The sequence below is a fragment of the Caretta caretta genome, chromosome 13, assembly GCF_965140235.1.
Source record: "Caretta caretta isolate rCarCar2 chromosome 13, rCarCar1.hap1, whole genome shotgun sequence".
Classification (NCBI taxonomy): Eukaryota; Metazoa; Chordata; order Testudines; family Cheloniidae; genus Caretta; species Caretta caretta.
In genome coordinates, this window is record NC_134218.1 from 1,569,279 (window position 1) to 1,592,984 (window position 23,706).

The 23,706-nt window shown below is 56.0% G+C and overlaps 1 protein-coding gene across 2 annotated transcripts in view; it reads left to right on the forward strand.

Annotated features, from left to right (window-relative positions):
- VSTM2L (V-set and transmembrane domain containing 2 like) overlaps positions 1-23,706 on the forward strand; it is a 46,694-nt gene that overhangs the window by 17,780 nt on the left and 5,208 nt on the right. Inside the window, exons 1-3 of one of the 2 annotated variants that reach the window (XM_048819561.2) lie at positions 15,131-15,252; positions 15,571-15,740; positions 19,032-19,082. In XM_048819561.2, coding sequence (XP_048675518.1) covers positions 15,180-15,252; positions 15,571-15,740; positions 19,032-19,082 — 294 coding nt within the window. In that variant the 5' untranslated portion in view covers positions 15,131-15,179. Of the gene's footprint in view, positions 1-15,130; positions 15,253-15,570; positions 15,741-19,031; positions 19,083-23,706 lie in introns of those variants that run through there. The other variant, XM_048819560.2, reaches the window with a different exon arrangement.

Below are 23,706 nucleotides of genomic sequence, written 5' to 3' on the forward strand. Positions count from 1 at the left end.
GGTCGGGGAAGTGCCTGGAACAGCAATTGGGTGTCGTTACTTTCAGGAGAATTTCGCTCTGCCTTCCCTCCAGGGTATCCGAACCTGTGTGGGGGACGATAGGTGAAATGTAGGCACAGCACTTCGGGACGCTGCAAACCCTGCCCTCTCCCCCGCCGGCCGCAGTTATGCTCTGCAAGGAAAATAAGTGAGCCGAAAACCTGACCGGGAAAGCAGTGCTGAGAGATTGCTGTACCTGAGAGAGAATGGGCCGGAGAGCAGGCCCCCAGCGCTGCAGGCCTTAACAAGTTGTGCTAATGAGCCTCCAGATAGTTTAGCCTCTTGGAACTATTCGAGCCCTTGGAATCTGTGTATTGGCCTATAGCGAGTAGCCTCTGCCACGAGCTGGGCTGCCGGGCTGGGGGAGGCCCCATTTGTTTCCTGCAGGAGAGACAATTACAGGGCACCAGCACAAGTTCCTTGTTCGCTTTCCGTCCGCTCCCCCCCAGTGGAGCAGCGATGTGACGATGGCAAAGCCCTTCAGTTATGAAACTGTCCTTCCCTGGGCTGCTTCAGCCTGTGCTTTGTCAGCTTGGCGAAGGCAGGTCGCAAGCGTCGCCCAAGCCCCTGCGACAAGCCGGGCAGCCGGCGGCTGGTGCCCCAGCTGGTCCAGCGGGGATCTCATTATCTCCGAAGGAGGCTCTGCTGTGCTGCCTGCCGCGGAGCGGGGCGCGGCTGGCATGTAGGCGCTGGCGTGGGCGTGGGCCTGGAAGCTGTCTGTGCTCTGGTAACCGCGGAATCCGAATGTTGGGTCCCCAGGTCTGCACAGGTCTGGCAGGCCCAGGGGGCTGCTCCTGCTGAGGGTGTAGGTGGAATTGGTAGGAGGAGAGCTCTGCCCACTCCCACGCAGGGCAGCCGTGTGCCCAGCGCGTCACAGAGCACAGGGCAGGCTCCGAGCTGTCACCGCCTGCGTCCCGGGAGCAGCTCCACGTTTACTCCTGTGCAGCTGCGAGCAGAACGGGGCCCACTGCTGCTGTGAGATGGTCCCTGGCCCAGGTCTGGGCCTGTTTAGGAACATGGCGAATCTCCTGCTGATGTCAGACGGAGCAAGAGCCAGCCCTAAGGGAGATGGACGTGGGAGGAGCAGGCAGTGTCGCTGTCGAGTGAGGACCCGCTTCCCCCACACAATGGATTCGGGGCCATTTCTGGAAGGCCGAGATCCTGGCCTGGTCTCTGTGTCCCTCCTGCTCCCCCTTGAGCCCTCAGCAAGGGGGAGCTGGTGTCGGGTCCTTGTGCTCACCGGGTGCCCCGTCTAGTTGAGAGGCGAACCTGGCCTGGATTGCAGATCGCCCCAGGAACACAGTGAGGGGCAGCCCCTGCAGGGAGAAGTGTGGCTAACCACCTCCCAGGAAAGTGCTGGTCCCCCGCTTCTCCCCGGGGGTCTCATTCTGCCTTAGCTTCCAGGAGCGCCTGGCTGCGCTGAGCGACCCTGGTGGGTTGGTCTGTGCTGCCCTCCCCTGTCGGGACTTGGGCTGCAGAACGGATGCCATGCGACGGTGGGGAGACAGCGAGCCGACCGGTATATCTCAGGTTTATGACAGCACCAGGCTGTCCCAGCAGGCGTTTTCAATTCCGTTTATCTGTGTTTCCCCATTGAGTTCATTTTATTTCCCCTGATTTTTGTTTCCTGGGAGATTTATCGATCCTGGTTTCCTCGGTTTATGACAGGCAGTGGCTATAAACCATCGGAGCACTGAGCCCGTTAAAGTCACTCTCTCCTTTGCCTGCTGGCTAAGAGGACACCGCACCAATGTCAGGGGAGGAGGAGCAGCACAAGGTGCAAAGGGGCCGGGGCTTCGGAGCCAACCGGGTGGGAAAGGGGCAGTTTGCTGGGCACTTCCAGATCTTGTCAGGGAAGGGCTTATGGCTCAGCATTTCTGGAGCGCTTTGCAATGTCCGTGCACCATCCTCACCCAACTGGCCCTCGGGGCTCCCCAGGGAAAGCAGCCTTCCCCTCTCTGCCCTGGGGAGAGCAGGGGTAAGGACCTGCTGCTGTCTGTGACCCTCCTTGTGAATGGGGCTACTCACAAGAGGAAGAGCCTTGCCCCAGGCTGCAGTGGGAGCTGGGATTAGAGCACTGAGGCTCTGGCTCCCACCACAAGCCAAACCTGCGGACACACAACACCACGAGTCAAACATACAAACCGTGGCCAGCAACTCCATCGGCTGTAAGGAACAACACAAGAGCGGCCATAGAGGGTCAGCGCAAAGGCCCATCTAGCCCAGTATCCTGTCTGCCGACCGCGGCCAGTGCCAGGTGCCCCAGAGGGAAGGAACAGAGCAGGGAATAACCAAGTGATCCATCCCCTGCCGCCCATTCCCAGCTTCCGGCAGTCCCAGCACCCGGAGCGTAACAGCCAGTTCTCCTTGTTGGTGACCGGCCACTAGTGGGAGACCGTCGCACAGGCGAAGCTCGTGCATTACACTTAGTCCACAGCTCTACAGACTCATCCCGGGAGAGGAGCATTGGCCTGCACGGGTATCCCACTGAACGTTTCCTTTTCTGCTCTGCCCTGGGCACAGGAGTCGGAGTCTGAGTCTGAGAAGGCAGGATCCTGCCATGTCTGTTCTGGGAAAACCGGCTTGGGCTGGAGTGAGAGCTCTGAGCAGCTACAGAGTACATGTGGGAGGAAACCAGGGAACTGTCGGTCTCAAACTATCAGTAGTTTTTAAGCCGGGGCGTCCAGCCCTTGTCTCCGCCTCTGGCCTGTCACTAGTGGCAGCACGGTTGGGAGCGTACATCCGCACATGCCATTCGTTACACTGCAGATGATTGTAGCTCCAGTTTCATAATGAATTTGCTTTCCCCATGTTCTCGCTCAGTGAACACTTGTGCGATCCGTTTTCACCAGGCCAAATAGTCCTGGAAAGTGAATTTCATGCACAGGCTTTTGTGGAAACTGAATTTTAGATTCACATGCACAAGTATTTGCAACAGGACTGCAGCAGAAAAACAGCAATTCCGAGTGCTTGAACGTTTATCTAGCCAAGGAACTGCCCCCGAGCACGACTAGCCAGCGTGGTCTGAGCAGGGAATATCCCAGATACATGGGGACCTGCCTGGGAAAGACCAAAGTTCTCAGCCAGTTTTAACTGATGAATTGGTGAATTTCTGACCTGCTTCTAGACCTGAGCAGAAAGAGAAGCGCCTTTCCCTTGCTGGCCACCGCGATCTGCAGCTTTGAGAATGTGGCAGCTTCCCCCAGCCCTTGTGTAGGAATGGCACAGGGAGGTCCCTGCTGAGCAGCACTGGGCTGGGCTGTTGATCCCAGAGGCAGGAAGCAAAGGCCTCGGGGGCTTTTCTATGAAGTGCTCCCACTTTTCTCTCTCCTGCACCGTGCACTATGTTTTCGGAGTGCTGGTCGGCACAGCAGGTTCAGCGGAGCCGGAAAGGGCTCTCGGAGAAAGAAGAGTCCGTGCTGCATTGCTATAAAAGGCCCTCGCAGTCATCCTTATCGTCGCCTCCGAAGGCTGCGCCACTATCAATCTTTCCTAGGATTTCCCTCCAGGGGGACCCCAAACTGTTTATCACTTGCCTGGACCATTCTCCAGCTCATTGCCAGGTGCCAACTTCGCTGAAACCGACACTGATCAGAGGCAGTAACATCATAACCCTCATTAAAGCAATTCTTTATTTTACCTCTGATAGCAGCTGCGTGATGTGATGTTCCTGCCCTTTGCTTCCTCGTCTACCACTTCGTGTAACTGGAACACTCCATGCGGGTCTTTTGGGTTAGTTTACGTGTGTGTGTGTGAGAATGCTGCAAATCCATATTCACAAATGTTTGACTTTAAGGAGTTTGAGCTTGTGCCCTGGTCTGTTTCATGTTCCATGAACGTTTGAGCATCTAGCTTTTCATCTGGGGACCAGCTCTGTGCCTTTCAGTGCAGACCCCTCCGCTCCCATGTGAACCAGTGCCTTTGCACATGAATATAGGGAGTCACGAGCCACACTCTGGGTTGGAAGTGCTTGCACAATCAGTAGCAACACCGTGTAATTTAAGTGACCAGTCATACTGCAGATATCAGTCAGTTTATGACAGTCCGCGGGCAGAAATATGTCTGAAGAAATTGCTGGAACAACCAAACCGGCCAGGAGATGCCTGCTCCCTAACAGGAGAGAGGGCTGAGTTTGTGAAATCGGTCTGTTGCTTCCTGTGAATAGTCAACCCTAATCCAAAAGGAGTACTAGTGGCACCTTAGAGACTAACCAATTTATTTGAGCATTTATTTGATGCATCCGATGAAGTGAGCTGTAGCTCACGAAAGCTCATGCTCAAATAAATTGGTTAGTCTCTAAGGTGCCACAAGTCCTCCTTTTCTTTTTGCGAATACAGACTAACACGGCTGCTACGCTGAAACCCTAATCCAGTGTCCTTGTGGTGTTCTGTATTTCCCATTGTGTTTCCGAGACACCCGTCCCCCCTGCCCAATACCAGACCCACAGATACAGAGGCAAGACCTGCGTGTGCATGCATGTGTGTGTGTGAGCGTGTCCGTCCCAGCATCTCTCTGTGCGGTACTTACGTGGTCCATCTCCATGGACCTGGGCGGGTGGATGAAGCTCATGTACACACTCTGAATTAGAAAAGCAGAATCCCTCCTTGTCTGCGTCTGGCAGCCCCCAGCCATGTACAAACACTGCCAGCAGCGGGCGGCTCATCCACCGCTGGCAGGGTGGGATGGAGCCCTCCCCAGGCACAGGGCCTCCAAGGGCACCTCTGTAGCCCAAGGGGCCGTGGCTTCCGTTATAGAAAGATCTATTTAGCATCTGCCAATATTGCCGAAAGGTTAAATAGCAACTAACAGTGAAAAAGGCTCCAGTGAAAGGCAGGGATTGCACCCTCTGACTGACCCTGACCCCAAGCCCCCCTTGATTTACTGGGGGCAGCATGGGACCCTTGAATAGGTGGGTCGTTTGGACCCAGTCTATTTTTATTTCTTTTGTTCCCACTAAGAACGGCCCCCCAAATACCCAGCTAACCAAGGGGGACTTTGACCTACTGAGAACCATCTCCAGTTTATACCACCGTCAGCAGAAGCCCTTACAGAACATGGTGTCTGCATCCCAACTGCATGCATTCGGTCTTGCAACACCGCTGCAGCCCCCTTCTGCTGCAGACTTCCTGGCTTTATCCTTTAGCCATCTGGGCTTGATCAGCCACTTTCTGAAATGCTACTCTCTGCTGGTTCTACCTACTGGGGATTGCAGTTCCACACTCTCTGCCCACACTGGTTCCCAGGGAGGGTGGCTAGATAAAATATCACCTACAGTATCTCTCTGTTTCCTCTGTCACTGAGCCTTCATCCCGAATTTCTCTCTCTGTCCATCACCTTATCACTAATCTAACACCCATGCTATTGCGCTGCCTTCCTTTCCCTCACAGACACAGTGTCTCGCTGTCTATCTATCAGCCAGACTAGCGCGCTCCATCAATCTCAAACTGAGAAGTCCTGATGTGCTGGGAGTTGGGTGGAGCGTCACTCCTCAGTGCTCTGCAAAGGGAAGAGCAGAGAAGCCCAGGGCAGAAAGACTGCATCCAGCCCACGCCTTTGCATCTCGTCTCTGATGCCAGTTTCTTTGCAGTGCATTATGGGTAATTGGGATGGGATACTTGGGGTGCTCTGGTTGGGTCAGCGTGAAAGATGATTATCTCTAGCTGTTAGCACTGTTTAGACTCAGACTTTGCTTTTAAATGTAATTTGACAAATGGCCCTTTTCAAATGGGAAGCATTAAAAAAATGTGAATTTCTCATTTCTGGAGTCCCCTTTGTGCTGGGTCTGGGCTCCTGCTCTTCTGAAATAGCGCCAGTTCTAGCAAAAACCAATTCCAGAAAGAAGGCAACATGATTTCCAGCCCGGCTGGTCTCTTGTGGAGTTTGTAATGAAATGTGAGAATTAGTGCAGTTAGTCAAGGCCTTATGAGCAGTTTAGATTTTTAGCTGTTAGCCATTTCCCTGAGCCGTCTGCGCAATCCCACCAAATTGAAAGGGACCTACGGTGCTTCTTTCTTTGCTTCCTTTGTTCATGCACCAGTGACATTAGAGATGGCAGCAGAGTTCTGCGGCGGGCGTTTGGTGAATGACTTGCTGTTGCAGTGCCGATGCGGGGAGGGCACTTTACTCGGCATGCCCAGGAAATATGGCAGCTATTTTATACTTTTCGAAAAGGATGGCTAGTGCGCTACGTCCATGCTTTCCGAGTGCTGCCCGTGCAAACAATGCACGCACAGCTTTGCACACGCCGTGACTGCGACTGAGCACGCACACGTGCTGATTGTGTGAGCAAACGGCGAAGTGCAGTTGTTCATGTATTTACTGTACTTACCACGTTAACTGCTGCATGCACACAAATCGGAGTGCAACGTAAGTCACCTCACGGGGGTCTGGGTGTGACCAGCAGCTGCGAGCTGGCCAGAGTGCCCGATGCTAGGAAGTGAGCCTCTGCCGTCCCCTGCGGGGACACTGCCCGGCTGCGACGTTCAGCCCTGTGACCCGGGACACACTGCGCTTTCCCCAGACATTAGGCCACATCCAGCTTTTGTGACCATATTAATCTTCCTGGCAACGGGTTATGATCTAATGAGCAGAGAGTGCCCATGGAGCCAGATCAACAATGAAACGGACGGGCCGTCCCTGCCACGGAGAGAGGAGATGGGGGCACGAGACAAAACCCTCAGTTCGGAGGTGGGGGTGGGAATGGAGGAGACGAGCACGGAGGAGAGTGAGACGGGGCAGAAACAGGGAGTGGGAAAGGTGGGAGCCAGGATTAATGAGAGGCTGAGAGAGGTGGTGAGGGTGAGACAGAGGGAGACTGGACTGGCCAGATGTGGGGGTGGGAGGAAGCCGGGGGGAAAGGAGCAGAGAATGAAGTGCTGGGGCGTTGGGGCAAGCAGGGCTGCAGTGGGGGGAGGGGGAGGAACTCCCCTATTCTTTCCCTGTCAGCAATTATTTACTGCCCGTTTCACTCTTTGTTGCCTTTTGATGGACAATTTCCAGCTGGCCGGTCACTCCAGTTTAGCCTCCCCTCCTCCCTGGCCCTGTGGCTTGGGGCCCAGCTGCAGCCAGCAATGTGGGGGTGGTAGCCAGTGGCCAGGGAAGGTTTTAAAGGAGCCGTTGCAGTTGTTCAGACCAGCGGTGCTGCGAGCGTGTCCCGTTAGCCGGGAGGGACAGTCGGGGAGCTGCTGGGCTGAAAGCAGAGGGCCTGTCCATGCTGCCCGTTGGACGAGCGAGGCTGGAGTGGGTGTAGCAGACGCGCACTCTCAGCTGCAGCCGCATCGGGCGTCGCACGGCGTTCAGCAGCCCCGTGAGAGCAGCAGGTCTCTGTCTGCGTGTCGCAAACGCTCGGCCCGGTCAGGCTGCTCCCCACCCCGCAACAAGCAGGGCCCCCAGGCTCCGGCTGTGGGTGGGTGTCACTCACTGCTGCAGCCCCCCTCCTGGCTGTGTCTGGGGAATGAGCGCTGCTCTGGTCCGGCTCCCCCTTCCATCGTTGGCTTGCCCCGGACCCTCTATCTGCAACTCGGGGTGCTCTCTCCCGCGTCATGTCTCAGCCCTCCCGCTACGTCACTGTACAGTGCCCCCTTCCGGGCTATCTCAGTCCCTCCAGACCAGCTGTCCAGTTGGCATCTCCCACAATCCGGTGCCACTTCTGAGTGGCTGGCAGGGGAACCCAGGCCTGCCTGCTACTCTGGTATCAGCCCAGAGACCCCCATCAGCAGCCAGGTTCTGTGCAATTTCCACTGGCGCTGCCATTTCCCTGGGCTGCTTCCTACTCTGCCCCCCACAGGCTTTCTTCCCGTGCTGGGCAAACCCTTGCCCCAGGGCCAGGATCCCAGGGCGTCTCTTGCTGCCGGGCTTCCTCCTTTTCCCTCTCTAAGCCCAGAGGGTGACCACCGGCTTCCACACTGCAGCCCCCTTCTGCTGCAGACTTCCTGGCTTTATCCTTTAGCCAGCTGGGCTTGATCAGCCACTCGTCATTGTCAGTCAAGCCAGACGCTCCGCTGGATCTGGTTAATTGGCCCTACCCGCACCACCATGACCCCTTCAGGGCCGAGGTGGGGGGAACGCCCATCCCCGTAGGGCTCCCTGCTGAGGGGAACGTTCACGGCCTTGCTGCCCAGCTTGGAGGAGCCACTGCGGCCACGTTGGATTTGGGAGCAGTCGAGGGGCCAGCGTGGCCCAGCCGCACCCTCCGTGACCCCTGTGCACTGCAAGGCACCCATCATCGGGGGCTGTGGGGGTGGGGTGTCTCCATGGCCACCCTCCGCCGGGGTTACGCCGGGTCATTTCACTGGGGGCATCACGCGGACCTGGAAGGTGCATGGTGCTGAACTAGTGCATCCCTTGGCCGGTGCTGCCTACTCAGGTGACGTTGGGCCTGGTCCCGCTCTAACCCCCCCGCCCCCGGCCCCAGCTAACTATGGCATTGGTCGGGGAGGGGCTGCATGGCTTTCAGCTCGTGGACTTCGCTCACGGGTGGCACCAAAAGCTGGAGTGGCGACAGGGCCGATGGGGCTGAGAGTTACAATGATCAAAGCCCATCACGGGACAAGCGCAAGGTTGAGGCGGCTGCTCTGGGGAAGTGTCCTATGGAATGTCCCCATCAGCATCACGTGGTTTGGGGACGGACTGGTGCCAGATCACTGGCTTTCCCGGGCACCAAACCCAGCCCTCTGTGCTGCAGCGACCAGTTCTTGTACTGGCCTCAGCTTGCCTGAAAGCTGAGGAGGTCACAACCCGTGTTGAGCCTGGCCCAGGACAGGTTTTAACAATCCCAGCACCCTGCTGGCAGCCCGTGTTGCCTCGTTCGGATGGCAGCGTGCTTGCTGCTGATTGAGAACCAGCTGCTGGACTTGGCGGGACCTCAAAGGGGAGCAGAAGGTCAGCTTTGCCGAGGGCTGCTCTCAGCCAGGCGGTGGGCATCTTGCTGGAGCAGATATAACTGTCGCCTTTCCTTTCCTGGTACGTTTCAAGCATGCCGGCCATGCGTGCCAGCACTCCTCCAGATGGCGGGGGCCCCTCTCAGCAAGATCCTCTTTGGTGTTTGCTTCTCCAGCCTGCTCTTTGTTGTCACAGAGGGACCCAGGATTAGAGGCAAATACAAATCCATTCTCAACGCCTGGGCTTCTTGGCAGCACAGGCCCTGCACGTGTTGTAGCCTGTACTCGCCGCGCCTTCCAGGTGTCTTTCTCGCAGGCTCATGTTAATAAGCCGCTTTATGGTCTTAAGCGTCTGTTACACCGATTTTGTAACAGACACAGTAATGAGGGTCAGTTTATTTCCTCTTTGTCCTCCTCCTCTCACCACTGCAGGCACCATCAGCTCCCAAAGCTGAGACCAAGTCCTGTGAGCCAACCTGCCACTCCTGGGAATCTCTGTGCTCCATTTTACATGGTGGGGTGTCCACGGCAGGCGGGGCCTCGCTGGGAAATAGCAACATTTGCATCGGGCTGAAATGGTCCCCAAGGCCAGCCCAGTGTGCGGCTCCCCCCTGCCCTTCATAGCTGTCGTCTACGTGTAGCTCCAGGGAGCAGGCTCCCTCCAGCGGCCAAAGCTGCCCCCAGCGGCTAAAGCAGCCATCCTCACCTAGCAGAATCCAGCGTGTCCGCTCCACCTAGAAGAGTCACTTGCACCTGCTAGTCCTGTCACCCCGAGAATGTCTCGCTTATGCATTGGCTGGGGGCCTGTGGAGGGGGGCTGGTTGTGATTCAGTTGGGCATCATGGGGTTAACTGCCCTACCCAGGGGTAATACAGCCTCCTGGGCTTGTTGCCCCGCACCCCTCCCCCTTAGTGTTACTCAGGCTGTCTTGAAAGAGACTTGCTCCCCCATTGAGCTGGTCTCCCTGTAGCCATTCACCAGGCCCTCCTACAGGGCTGACTTGATGGGGACGGTGATGCTGCAAGGATCCGGGAGATCTCACAGGGGAGAGATCCCGCTAGAGCAAATCTTTGATCTGCAGGACCTGCCGGGGCTGTTGGCAGAGCTGGCAAACGGAGGACGTCTGCCTGCTGGTCAGCACCGGGCTGGGAGTGCTGCTGGTACCCAGAGCCAAGGAAGAGGCTTGATTGTAGAGGTTGCTCCAGCCAAGGCTCGGTCAGATGTCCTTAGTGACTAATGATGGGGAGGGGGAGGCGCCTATGCGGGGGGCAGGGGCCGGCATTCCCACCAGTCCAAGCCTCTGGGGCCTGCAGCATGGTCTGGAACAGACTTTCTCATGAGATCTCCAGGGGAGCCACCAAGCTCAGAGCCAGCCCTGGATCCAAATCTGAATTAACCCCAGTTTTGCAGATGGCTGGCTTGAGGGAGAGAGGATGGCCCAGCGGTTAGGGGACTTGGGAAACCTAGGTTCAATTCTCTGCTCTGTCCAGACTTCCCGTGGGATGTTGGGCCAGCCGCTTAGCTTCCTGTGACTCATTCCCCACCTGCACGGAGGGAGTACCTCTGCCCTGCCTCGTGGCTGCTCGGCGGATAAATACGTAACAGACTGAGGCCCTCAGCTGCGTCTGTGGCCCCAGCTGCAGTATCTAAGGCAGTGAGTATGGAAGCCCCATTGCAGAGAGTGCCCTGAGCTGTGGTGTCTTGATGCAGCTCTAGATCCTAGCTACACCTGAATTCAGGAAGGGGAGGCGCCGACATTCTAGATCTCTACTTCATGGTACTGCTGGAGGGAACCCGGAAGGGAACGAACATAGAGGCCAGATGGGGGTCTTGGTCACACCACTGTAAATCTGCCCTGTAACCCTAGAAGAGTCAACAGAGAGTGACAGCAGCGCGTTGGGGACCACGTTCTGTCTCACTGCAGAAGGGCCTGGTCCCGTCTCGTCTTGGCGTCCTCTGCAGTGCTGGGGAGGCTTCAGAGAAGGCAGTTGTTAGGGACCTGCCCTTGTCTCTAGACGGGGCGTCTCAGGGAGTCTGAATTTTCGTTCTCGGTTCCATATGGTGTTGTGCGCGGGGGCTTTCATGGCCACTTTCCTTCCGGAGACACAGCGTCAGACCTCCAAGAGGTGGAGCAATGGCCCCTAGAAGCTCTCCTAAAGGCTGGTGTCACCTCCAGCCGGGATATCTCCTCCTCCAGGTTCCAGGTGGAGCTGAAGAGGAGGCAGAGGGAGCCCAAGGGAGGGGCTGCGTGTTTCCCATGGGTGAGATGTTGGTTCCATGGGGGTGGACGTCCTATTGACCTCAGAGGAGGGGAACGGTTCAGTGCCGGCAGCTCTGGTTTTGGTTCGGATGCCCTTTGAGAAGGCCGAGCCCTGAGGTTAATTAATACGCACACTTCCCAGTTAAAACCGGAAAGAAAGAAGATGTTTGATTCAATCAAACCTTTTCTCTGCTCATCTGCCAAATTCTAGTCTGTGGGAGCTGATTTTAATTGTGTCCCGAGTAATTTAGACATGGGCTTGAGCCCTCAGGCTACCCAGCACAATCTACACCCCTTAAACTCTATAATTAAAGCAGATTCCCTTGGAGGACATAGGTTAGATCGCACTCCCCAGGGCGCTCGGGCAATACGTGTCCTGGGTGGACAGGTGAAAAGCAGCTGGGGAGGTGCGTTTTGTGATGAAAGGCGCAGCCCTGAGGTTTCTTGTCCGGATTCCACTGGGGATAATTCAGCCTCAACATTCCCCTCCAGGGTCACTAATTCTGTGTGCACAGGGGAACTGGGGCATGGGTAGTGCTAGGTGAGGATGAGGCCGTGGTCAGACTCCACCTTAGAAAGCAGGGTTCTGGACAGCTGGGGACAGGGTCAGCCGGCGTTACGACAGGCTCTCGTCGCTGTGTTGTACAGTGTTTAGAACAAATAATGCAGATGCTGAAAACAAGCTGCTCAGCATTAATAAGAACTTACGTGGCATTGAAATCAGGAGTCCCGGTAGGATGTACTCATTAAGGAAAATGCTTCCCACTCACTTGATAGTCATTTACTTTTACATTGCATTGTTTAGTGTTGGGGGAACTGCAGTTCCCCGCCAGAGAGAGGCATAAATCGCAGCTTCTCCCGGGTACCACTGGGGCTCAGGGTGTGAGCCAGGGTCCGGCCCAAGGCTTTGTGCATGTGACAAAGTGGGACTGTTCTTAATGTTCCCTCTGAATTCTGTAGGGGTGCCTCAGTTTCCCCTATGCATTTAAGTCTCTAGGTATTGGGATAAGAGGGTGTAATTGTTGCAGAGCAAAGGGCCAGGGTACATCAATGGCCGACGCTCTGTCTCCTGGCAACTGATGGCCTGGGCCCTTCCCCCTGCAAGGTAAGAGCTAAAGGGTTGGAGAATAAAGGAATCTGGTGACCTCCTGGCCTGCGAAAGGGACAAAGCCCAGAGGAGGAGGGGCTGGAGGGGGAGTCAGTTTGGGGCAGGCTGGGGACGAGGAGTGAAGTGCAGACGGGGTTGTCTGGCTCACTGCCCCCCAAAATGGACCCCGCTGAGGGGTCGTGTTCTCTGTACCTACAAGTTCTGAATTAGACCATGTTCCTGTCGTCTAATAAACCTTCTGTTTTCCTGGCTGGCTGAGAGTCCCGTCTGACTGAGGAGTTGGGGGGCAGGACCCTCTGGCTTCCCCAGGAGCCCGCCTGGGCGGACTCGCTGTGGGAAGCGCATGGAGGGGCAGAGGATGCTGAATGCTCCGAGGTCAGACCCAGGAAGGTGGAAGCTGTGCGAGCTGTGTGTCCTGGAGACAGGCTGCTCCCAGAGAGGAGGCTCCCCCATAGTCCTGGCTGGCTCCATAGGGAGCAGTTCCCGAGCGTTGCCGAGCAATGCTGAGGCTCCAAAGCAAGCTGGTGCCCTCTGTCCTTGGAGTGGGGCCTGGTGAGCCCTCGCTGCCACTGCCAGAGCTGGACTCGTGCAGCCGATGGGCAGAGGAAAGCCGACCCGTCGGGCTGCCACACACCGACGCTGTGTTTTATAGAAGGGGAAATGAGGAACCACCAGTGGCTGCCTTGTTCCTTACAGAGATGCTGCCGTGCTCCTCTGGTGTCATGGAACGATGCTCTTGTGAACTGAAGGAGGCAAATTGAGATGCTGGGCTGGGCATCAGGAACCTGGCTCTGAACCCCAGCTCTGCTGCGTTCTTGCTGTGTGCCCTTGGGCTGGTCACATAACCATTCTGGGCCTCAGCTTCCACATCTGTGAACTGGGGATAACAGTACTTCAGCTTAAGGATGGCTCTTTACCTTCCAGCAATGAACCAGTCTTCCCTCTGTACACCGTGCCAGGGCCTAACGTGCGAGCCCTCCCCTTCGGAGACCTGCTGTAGATTCAGACTCTGCCTCACTCACAACAGAGGAGAACCTTGTTCAAGCCCCTGGTGGACGGTTTCCACCTCGCCAAACCCGGGCTCTTTGCTGTAGAGAGATTGAAGACTGGGATAGCAGGGCTTCTGCTCACAGGACTGAGGTGCAGGGCAACACAGCTTGGGGACCTCCTGCCTGGGCTGGGACAGCAGAGGTTGTGCAAGTTGGAGGAGAGGAGCATTGGCAAGGCCCTCTGCCATGGCCAGGACTGGAAGGGCAGGAATGCTGGGGGCTGGGGTTTGGGGCATTGAGGGCCATATAGGTGGGGCTGTGGATGAGAATTAAAGCACACCGTCAGAGCAGCGGGAGGAGTTTGCACCGTACCCTGGCTGCCAGTGGCCCTTGGACCCCGTAAGCAGGAAACTGACACACAAGCTGCAGACAGAGAAATCCATCGGTTGTACTTTTTGCTGATGTTGGAACTGGAGGGCAAGATCCTGATTAGGCCATAATCTGAGAACGTTAGCGTCATTGTTGTTTAATTGTTTCATGGTAATGGCCCCAGGACTGATGTTGCAGGAGCAAGAAGCGCAGCCCTTGGCTGTGTGTCGTGGCGTAGCTGGAACCAGGAGACAGGGGCCATTCATCCTTTTTATGTAGCCAGCTTGAATCAAGAGAGCGCTTTCACGCAGACCTGTAATTCGCACTTATTTCCAGTGCTTGGATGTTATGGAATCCCTGGGATCCCTTCCTGCACTGACTGAAGCCTTTGTAATTCTTTGTGTCTGGGGTCCCTTAGTTGAATGGGTGGCCTGGGAGGAGCACTGCCAGGAATTCAGCAAGGAGACGGGGATGCCTGTTAAGCCCCTTATGCAATGTATTTTCCTGAGCTCCCCTGCTAAAATGGATTAAAGGAAAGCGATAAGTCTACGGGATTTCCATGCGTCCAGAGGGACGGAGAGATAGCAAAGGTATTAACTTTTCTGTCTGGGCTGATAATAATTCAGTTTTCAGCCTGGATCAGAACTCTGCAAGAAACCCACGGGGAAGCGGTGCACGCAGTTCTAAAGAAATCAGCTCCCGAGCATGAATCGCAGAGGCAGGAAAAGCCATTGGGGCAGGAGTTGGAGGATTTGAGGGGCAGCTCTGGGGATCTTGGTGGCTGGAAAGTCAGCACAGAGCAGGGCGGGATGAACTGGTTCTGATAAAGTAGCTGCCCGCATTTCACCCAAATGAAACACTCCTGGGAGGGAAGTTACCTGTTCAGCCTGGAAGCGTGGGGGCTTCCAAACTCTGGAAGGCTTTGAGTTTTCAGCCCCGGGGAGTCTAACCAAAGAGGGTGGGGACGGGGTGGAATCTCCTGACAGGGTAGAAGCTGTCGGTCGGATATATCATTGATTGTGACAATAGCATTTCCGGAATGACCTGCCCATTGCAGACACTTGACAGGGGAACAATACTCTCCAGAGACGAGGAAAAGAATTCTAATGACACCTCTGAACAATATTTGTTTTGCGAGAGAAAAGCAAACCATATGGCGTGTGGGAGACTGTTTGGGGCGGCATTAAATGAGGATTTGTTTTTCATTTATACTTCGATTTAGGCAGCGCTGGGATTGTGTTGGATTTACTGGGCAGAGATCCTGTAACATAGACATCTTGCATGTCCTGGAACGGGAAGCACCCAGGAACAGTCGGCTTGGGAGAGCAGGATCCGAAAGGCCCCCTTCGCTCTCCTGTGCATGCTGCTGGGTCTTTCTCAGGCCGGATATTTCTTCTTTTAAAAAGCCCATGGGTCTGGTGCTGATCGCACGGGCAGGAGTCTGGGGAAAGCACCGGGGAGCCAATGAAGGTTTTCAGGTGTAGAACTGGCGAATGTGAGAGGTGAACCAGGCCCAGCAGACATCTTTGACTTGAATGACCCTGTTTGTACGGAAAGGATCATTCCCAGGATGGGATACGCTGGGGCAGACTCTCCACACAGAAGCTGGTATCTTTCGGTCCCTGGGCTAGGGCTAAGCCGTGTAGCCCAGAGTTAAATGAACACGGAGGCTGCACAAGGCAGATGGCTTCGGCTTGGGCTTGGTGCAGAAAAGCCTCAGTGGGTCTGAAGGTGGCGGCCAGTCTCCGTTCCTCAGCCCCGGGGGATGGGATCTTTCCAGTGAATACCTCCTGCTGACGGGCCTGGGCGCAGGCTGTGCCGTGGCCAGCAGAGGCAGGGGGCTGTGGGAAGGGGTCTGGCCAGCTGAGGATGCATGCCCTGCAGTCCCTAACGGGGGGCTGGCTCTCCCTTCTCTCTCCCCTGCAGCCCTGTTCACAGAGACCCCGCACGACATGACGGCCCACGCTGGGGAGGACGTGGAGATGGCCTGCTCCTTCCGAGGCAGCGGCTCCCCCTCCTACTCGCTCGAGATCCAGTGGTGGTACATTCGCAATCACCGGGACTGGACAGACAAACAGACGTGGGCTTCAAACCAGGTAACCCCTCCACCCCGGCGCTTGGCTTCTCTGCCTCGGAATCAGTCCCTGAGATCTGTTGGCATTTGCCTTTGGCCAACCAGACCTGCCCTCCCGCAAGGCCAGGGGCCAGGGGAGTGCCCTCCCGCAAGGTGGGGTCCTGCTCACGGGCACTCCCCTGCCACCAGGCTCCTGCCCTCCCTTTGCTCCTGCCGCTGCTGCCGGCAGCCAGGCAGTGTTCCCGGTCGGCTGGCATCGCTGGGATGAGCCATTTTATTATTGTTTGCCCAGGGTGTTCATGTCTCCAGCAGGCTGAATCCAGAGACTTTATCCCAGTGAGCCCCCCGCCCCTGGAGCTAAGGGAACTTCCTCCTCCGTGGTGCTGAGCTCCTTGGAGGAGGAGCCAGAGCCACGGGGAGTTGTAGGAGCTCAGCACCTTGTAGGATTGGGCCCTTTCCTTCTTTATTCAGCTCCTCTTTCCCTGCTCTCCCGTCTCCTTCCCCAGAACCCGAGTCTTGCGGTGGAGTCTGTTTCCCCTTCCCTCCCGAGATGGGCCGCGAGTCCCTGCCCCGCCATCAGGGATCATAGCAGGATGATGCAAGCAGGGAAGGTCACTTCCCAGGGTCCTGCAGGCCAACGCCCTGCACCTTGGCTGGGCTGGAGCAGCCGGAGGGTGCGTGGCCTCCCCCTGGTGTGTCTCTTTCCCCAGTTACCTCTCACACCAGCTGGCCGATCCTGCTGGGGTTTGATAATATCGCAAATGGCTTTGTCTCTGTGCGCCTGTGTTCTCCCCTGCCTCATGCACTGTCCATCCCCCCACCGCCTGCTCCCCCTTTGTGCTGTATATCAGTCCTGGCAAACAGCTGTCTCTTTATTTCTCTTTCTGTTCACACAGAGATAAGGGCCAAATAATGGAAAGGCAGCTTTAGGTATTTTAATGAGGCTGTATTCTTGTGTCTTTGGCAGTACACTGCTACCGGTATTACCATAAATTGAGAGAAGTGTCAGAGAAATGCTATCACTCGACAGCATTGCTATAGAATGGGCGGGAGTGGGAGACTGTGACTCTCAGGAGTTTGCAGCAGGGCATGGAGGCTTCCAGGGAGGAAGCTGTATGCCATGCCGCAGAGCTCGGACACCTGGGTCCCAAACACTAGGGGAGCAGACGGAGAGGACCCATTGCGCTTGAGGATGCTGCTGCACAGCTTAGTAGAAAGAACAGGACTTGTGGCACCTTAGAGACTAACAAATTTATTTGAGCATAAGCTTTCGTGAGCTACAGCTCACTTCATCGGATGCCTTCAGTGGAAAATACAGTGGGGAGATTTATATACACAGAGAACATGAAACAATGGGTGTTACCATACACACTGTAACCAGAGTGATCAGGTACGGTGAGCTATTGCCAGCAGGAGAGCGGCGGGGGAATGGACCTTTTGTAGTGATGATCAAGGTGGGTCATTTCCAGCAGTTGACAAGAACGTCTGAGGAACGGGGGGGGAGGGGGAGGGGAGAGGAGAGGGATAAACATGGGGAAATAGTTTTATTTTGTGTAATGACCCATCCACTCCCAGTCTTTATTCAAGCCCAAGTTAATTGTGTCCAGTTTGCAAATTAATTCCAATTCAGCAGTCTCTCGTTGGAGTGTGTTTTTGAAGTCTTTTTGTTGTAATATTGCGACCTTTAGGTCTGTAGTCGAGTGACCAAAGAGATTGAAGTGTTCATTGCTGCTCCTCGGGGGAAGTGCTGAGCTGTGAAGCAGCGCAGAGCCCAGAGGGGAGGGGAATGGGGAAGCAGGAGGGTAGTCCCGACACTGAAATCTAATGCAAACCCCAAATCTAAAACCCAATTCCAGCCAGGAGCCTTTACCGATCAGTCCGGGCTTATCTCTATGGGCCCAGGCTGTCAGAGACTCCCACTTTGCACAGTCGGCCCTAGCACCCAGGCCTTCCCAGATTGCCCGGCACAGCTGTGGGTATCACGGCCAGCCAATTACAAGAGCAACGTCCTAAAGAAGTTACATGCAAACTGTGGCCACGATATTTGAATTTAGGAGCAGAAGGTAAAAGCAGAGCCTGTAAGCTGCAGGGCGTCTCCTGCATAGTGCTGGGCAACCCCAACGCTCACCGATGATGCTTGGCACCTGCAGACTGAATACAGTTCTGTAGCTGGATACTCAGACTAGAGCCCAGGGCAGCTGAGTGGTCACTTAGATACCCACCTTGGAAAATTGTGCTCAGCTCCTGGAACAGCTCCCCCTCGTGGGAGGCTTGTGGTGGGGTGCGGCTCTCTGCAGCAGGGTGAATGTCACCTGGAAGGGGTGAGGAGAGAGAGGGCAGAGAACAACCAGCTCAGCGAATGGCTGGCTTCTTCCCCTCCCGTCCCTCTCTCCATTTCCTTTATCCCAGGCCCTCTGTGCTGCCCAGATGGTGCCCGGGCTCAGCAGCGGCCTCGTCCCCGTGCAAAGAACATCTGTTCACTCCTAGATGCTCTGTGTGGCAAGGCTCCTGGGGCTGGGGCAGGGTCCTGCCCGGTGTGTTCTCCAGGGCTCTTCCCAGACCACCCTTAAATCACTGGGCCCAGTGACCCCCTTCCCCTGGGCGGATTATTCCCTGCTCTGAAGTCTGGGTTTCCAGACATCCAGCCTGCATTTTCCTCTTCCCAGACTGGTCCTATTACTCCTGGCCATCCATCCCAGTGATCCCTGCCTTCCTTAGCCACCATTTAGCCCAGCAGCATGTTGCTAATCTCTCCTCATAAATCATTCACCCCAGGCCCTTCATTCAGCTTTTGCCTTCCTATTTGTCATCATCTGCCTGGTGTGGAGGGGCCCAGAGCTGACAGCAGCATCCTCGGAGTGCTCTCAGCATGGAGCATCTCCCCAGTCTCTGGCCTGGTGCCTCTCTGCCTGTTACAGCCTGGTGTCATCACCTTGCATTGCAAACTCCTTTCTAATCTGCAGTCTGCCAGGTCTCTCTGGCCGGGAGCAGCCGGTGCTGGCAGGCAGGACTGGTGCCTTTTCCAGGTGCAGCATTCAGCGCTGAAAGGCTGAAGCAGGATAAATTTTTCCTCTTTTCCTTTCACAGCTGGAACTTTCACTCCGTAGCACGCTTGCTTCCCCTCCTCCACGCTACCTCCACCACCTAAACGCCAGCTCTCCCTGCCAGCCCCTCTTCTCCGGCCTGCCTTTGAAGCGTCCATTACGGGCTGAGGTGTGAATTAGTCTGATGGGTTTTTCTCCCCTTCCAGCTGAACTAATGGGTTGTCTTTCTCTCTGTTCTCTCCCCACCCCCATTCCTCCCTTCCCCACAGCTAAAAGCATCTCAGCAGGAAGAAGCTGGGAAGGAGGCGACAAAAATAAGCGTGAGTTTGGATAATGATTTCTGGCGAGGGGCTTTAATTGAGGGTACAGCTGTAACTTTGGTCCCCGAGACACTGGAAGCTTGGGCAAAAATTGCATGGTTCTGTTTTTTAAAGACCAAAGATTTTTTTCAACTCGGTTTGAAAAGCTGCCGGTGGGAGAACCAGTGCATGTTGTGGTCAGGACCTGGTGGCCACTCCACAGTGAAGGCTTGCAACCCAGGGCACTGTGCGGAGTGAGTCTCTCCCGGGGGTTTTGCTTTGGAATCTAAGCCTGAATTCTGGAGAGCATTTAAGTGTGCACTCAAGTCTCACTGATGTACAGTGCAGTACGTGCTTATTCGCTTTCCTGAATTGGGGCCATTAGAACAAAAGGACTCATTTAGCCCTTGAAGCAATTATGTTTTCTGCAGTGTTTTAAAATTCTTTGGGGTCGTCTTAAGCGCCTGCTGTCGGGCCCGGCGGAGCGGTGCCCTTTCTCTGCCCAGTGACCTCGTGATAAATCACGTCATAGGCCTTTGCCAGGGAGGGCAGTGAGAGAGAGAAATGGTTTGGGCCAAAGACTCTGGCTTCCCTTCTGCTTCCATTGAGGCTGCTAGACGGGGCGCTCTCGGGCTGGAGAATCCAGAGGGAAAATCTGACTGAGGGATACACTGCAGCAGCGCTTCCGAACTGGAGCATTGGGACCGTTTGGGCTGCTAGGCACATGCCTGCTGGGTCATCCCACGGCTCCAGCTAGCCCCACACAGCCAGGTGTGGTGTCCACCCAACTTGGGAGCTCAGTCGCTGCACAAGCTGATGTGAAGGGTCCGATGCTGTGAGGTGCTGAGAGCCCTCCTTCCCCAGTGGAGTTCATGGGCGGCAAGGAACTTTGGATCCTTGCAGGAGCGCTCAGGCCTGTGGCTCTGGTGGGGCTCCTTGCATGAGTGCGGGTTGCTGGCATGAGGAGGGCTGCAGCCTTGAACCTTCGCACTTGTTTATGAGCATTGCCTGGGCACCTGGATGTGTTGGCTGCGAGCGGGGCCCCAGCATGCTGGGGGTGGCACAAACATGTAGCGAGAGACAGTCCCTGCCCCCGAGAGCTCACGGTCTGACCAGACCAGATGGCCCCACGTAAGGTTTCCAGCCCTGGGTTACAGGCGGGGAGCTGAGGCTCAAAGACCCGAATTCTCAGTCCTACTATGGCCCCTGTACGCTGCCTGCCGATGTTGAGGAGAACCTGGCCCCAAGAGGGAGCGACTGGCTCCTCGCACACAGGGTGTTTGGGTCACAGCTGGAAACTGATCGCCCGAGTCCCAGGCTTGCACCTTCGCTGCAGGCCCCACCCTTCCCGTCACCGCCCCAGAGCACAGCTGCTTCAATCCGAGCTGGCCTGAGCTCTGGGAAAGCCCCGAAACTCATCACCAGCCAGTTGTCATACTCCCCGAACGGAGGGTGTCAGACAGCCCAGGATAGATCTTCTTTGAGTTCCTGAGGCATCTAGGGAACACATTTACACTAAGGAGAAAATAATCAAATTGACTTAGCGGATTCGGAGGCCAGAGACATTTCGGCTCACGTGAACAGAACAAGGAGACACCAATTAGTTAAATAAAATAAATGGTCCTGGCCGCCTGCTGTCACTGGCGTCTTCGTTCCCTCCCTGTCGGTCTGGCTCCCGCGAGTGCTCTCGCTGCTCTGGCTCTGATAAGACAGGTGCGTCACAGAGTCTTGCTTCTCAATTATCTCACAGCTCAGGGTGGAGGCGGGGTTTTGCCAAGGCCGGGGCTGACAAAAATAACATCATATTTTAAAAGCCCTGGTTCTAATTGCCATTGCTCTGACTGCCTGGGATTTTCAGAGCCCTGAGCTAGCACGAGGAAGGTCCGAGCAAGCCCAGCACATCACTCCTGTGTTCTGAGCCGCGTTAAACCGCCGAGCTCACCCCGCGAGCTGGGGCACTCTCCAAACTCCTGTCTTCTTTGGCAGGAGTTGACGGTGCTCAGTACCTCACAGGATTGGGCCCTGAAAATACAGATACATTCTCAGGCTACTGGAAACCTCCAGGCTGATTGAACTTCAAGTCTTATGACTTAGGGGCATGTACTCTCATTTCAATGTGTGGGGATTAACATGGGTAAATCTTATTGACAATAATGACTTCCCCCCATGGAGTCCAGCACACAGAGCATATCCCCCTGGACCTAGTCAGACGGGTCGTCTCCAAAATGTTGAGCCCACATTCATCACCCTTCACACGTTGTCCCGCCGGGAATTTATTTCAAACATGTGGACATGTTTAGAACCCTGATCTAGCTGAAATTTCTCTATAGCAGCCGTTGGGCTACTGCCTCGGTGCTGAGATTGGAACAGCTCACCTTGGTGAGAGTCCTGCTGTTTCAAAAGTTCTCAGGGCCCGATTCAGAGCCGGCATCCAGGGACTCTGCTACTTCAGTGGGGTTGCACAAGTCTGAATTTGGCTCAGGTGTGGGCACTGCTTGGACTCTGTGCAGCAACCTAGGGCTATGGTCTCGTGAACCCTCTGGAGGTTGCTCTCTGTTCATACGGGAGAGCTCCAGGAACACCCACGTCGTGTTACTGTTGCAGACAGTGATGCTTCCCCTTCCGCCTCAGCGTCTCTGGGAAATAGGGTGTCACCGCGCCGTTGAAGAGAGATTAAACGGCGATCCCAGCTACGCGAGGTCATCCGAGCACACAAAACCTTTTCATAAGACTCAGGGACGTTAATCCACCTGCCAGGGCCAGATTCCAGGGAGAGGCTCTCCTGTGTAATTGTGCCCGGGCTTCTCTCCCCTGCAAACCCCGGGGGCTGTCGCAGCTGCTGCATTCAGCGGTGGGGAGGTGACTCCCGGACAGTCTCAGCAGGCTGCCGTGGGCGATGGGTAAACCACCATCGCTGGACTCGGAGACGTAGACTTTAAGGCTAGTAGGGGACCACCAGGTCAAGCCTGACCTCCTGTGTCTCACAGGCCACCGGCACCCACCCACTTACAGCCCCCGGGGGCTTAGACTGTTCTGTGCACAGGCGGAGAATAGGTGGGGGTGAGGGGCAGCATGTCTGAGGTCCCTGTTGTGGCAATTCAGTGAGCTAAACCCAGCTAATCCTGGAACGTGACCTTCGTGGAAATTCCTTCCTGACCCCATATTACGGTGTGCCTTAACAGCACACCGACCGGCTACGCTGGAGTAATGCGGGAGCGTCGCACGACGCACCAGCCTCGCGTGCACCCTGGGGTGCTGTCACAGCCGGGGCTGGGAACTGTGTGACGTGCGGACACTGCAGAAATGCAGGATTTTGTAGTTTCAGTCCATTCGCCGGTTTGGTGGTTACAGGTGCAGTATCGACAAGGCACACAGTGGGGAATGGCTGCAGCTGGTGTGGCTGAGTCAGACTGGGTTGAACACACGCTGGAAGAAGTCCTTGATGGACAAGGCGAAAATATCCCCATCTCAGCCCCCAGTGCTTTCCTTCCCTGACACCCCGGCAGCGCTAGCCTGGTGAGAGGCCTGGGGATGCCAGCCCAGTCGGTTTGGATCAGCTACCTGCCCGGGCAAGGGCAGTGGTGGGAGGGTTACACAAAATGGCACTGGGTCCAGCTCCCCGCTCCCCTCCTCCAGCGGGTCCCAGCCTGTCCCGATAACGCTCGCTGGCGGGACCTTTGGAAACGAGAGGTGCGCCTGCTCGGGTGCCTTTGGAAAGCCGGGCGTGCGTGTGACCGAGCAGGTTCGGTGGGATACGCTGCGTCACAGGGGTGAGCTTAAAAACAGCAGCATTGCCAGGCAAGCAAGCTCTGCGAAACACCAGGCCCGCTCCTTTTGCGACTTCCCTTTTCTGGGCTGGTTTCGAGTGATTCCAGAGCTCTCTGGAACCTGCCAAGGTTTGGCTGGTTTCCACCTAAATCCAGCACCAGCTCTGACTTCCTAGCTACTCGGCCCAAGACGGCCTGGGTGAGCCTGCTCCGTTTGGGGGTGCCAGGGTTGTCTGGCATGGGGTTTGCCTCAGGGCCCATCAGTCTGGCCCCTGCCTGTCCAATGTGTATGGACCCGGTAAGTGCTCACCTGGGGCCATGCGGCAAATGCCTCTTGGAGGTGCTGAGCACCCTGGCTTCCCTTTGAGGGACCGTGGTGCCTTCACGATTTAGCGGAGACCCATGGGCATTTGGGACAATCCGCAGCTGCTCACTGGCCTCATGCCCAGGCCGCCAGGCATCCAGCTGCTCTGCTCTGCGTGGTGAAGACTGAAGGCGTAACATTAAAGAAGCTCACCGGCCCTCCCTCAGCCCCAGCCAGCTGGGACCCCCGCTCCCCACGGCGTCACTCCCAGCTAGCAAGAGGAGTGGGGGGAGCGCAAAGGGAATCAGATGGAGGCCACGAGGGCAGAAGCTGCGGAATGATCCTGGGGCCGGGGTCTTCTGTTTAACTGCGCAATTGCATTTCCCAGCATAATGAGGCAGTTACTTGCATGCCCGAGTGTGAGCAGCACCTTTCCCTGCGTAACTACGATTGATTCCCAGGCAGGCTGGGTGTGACACTCCTCCAGCTCAGGCCACGGGGAGAGATTCGCTTTTGAAAACATTTATTGATGGATTGTTGTTTTAAATGCCCGTGCTTATTAAACGTTTCAAGA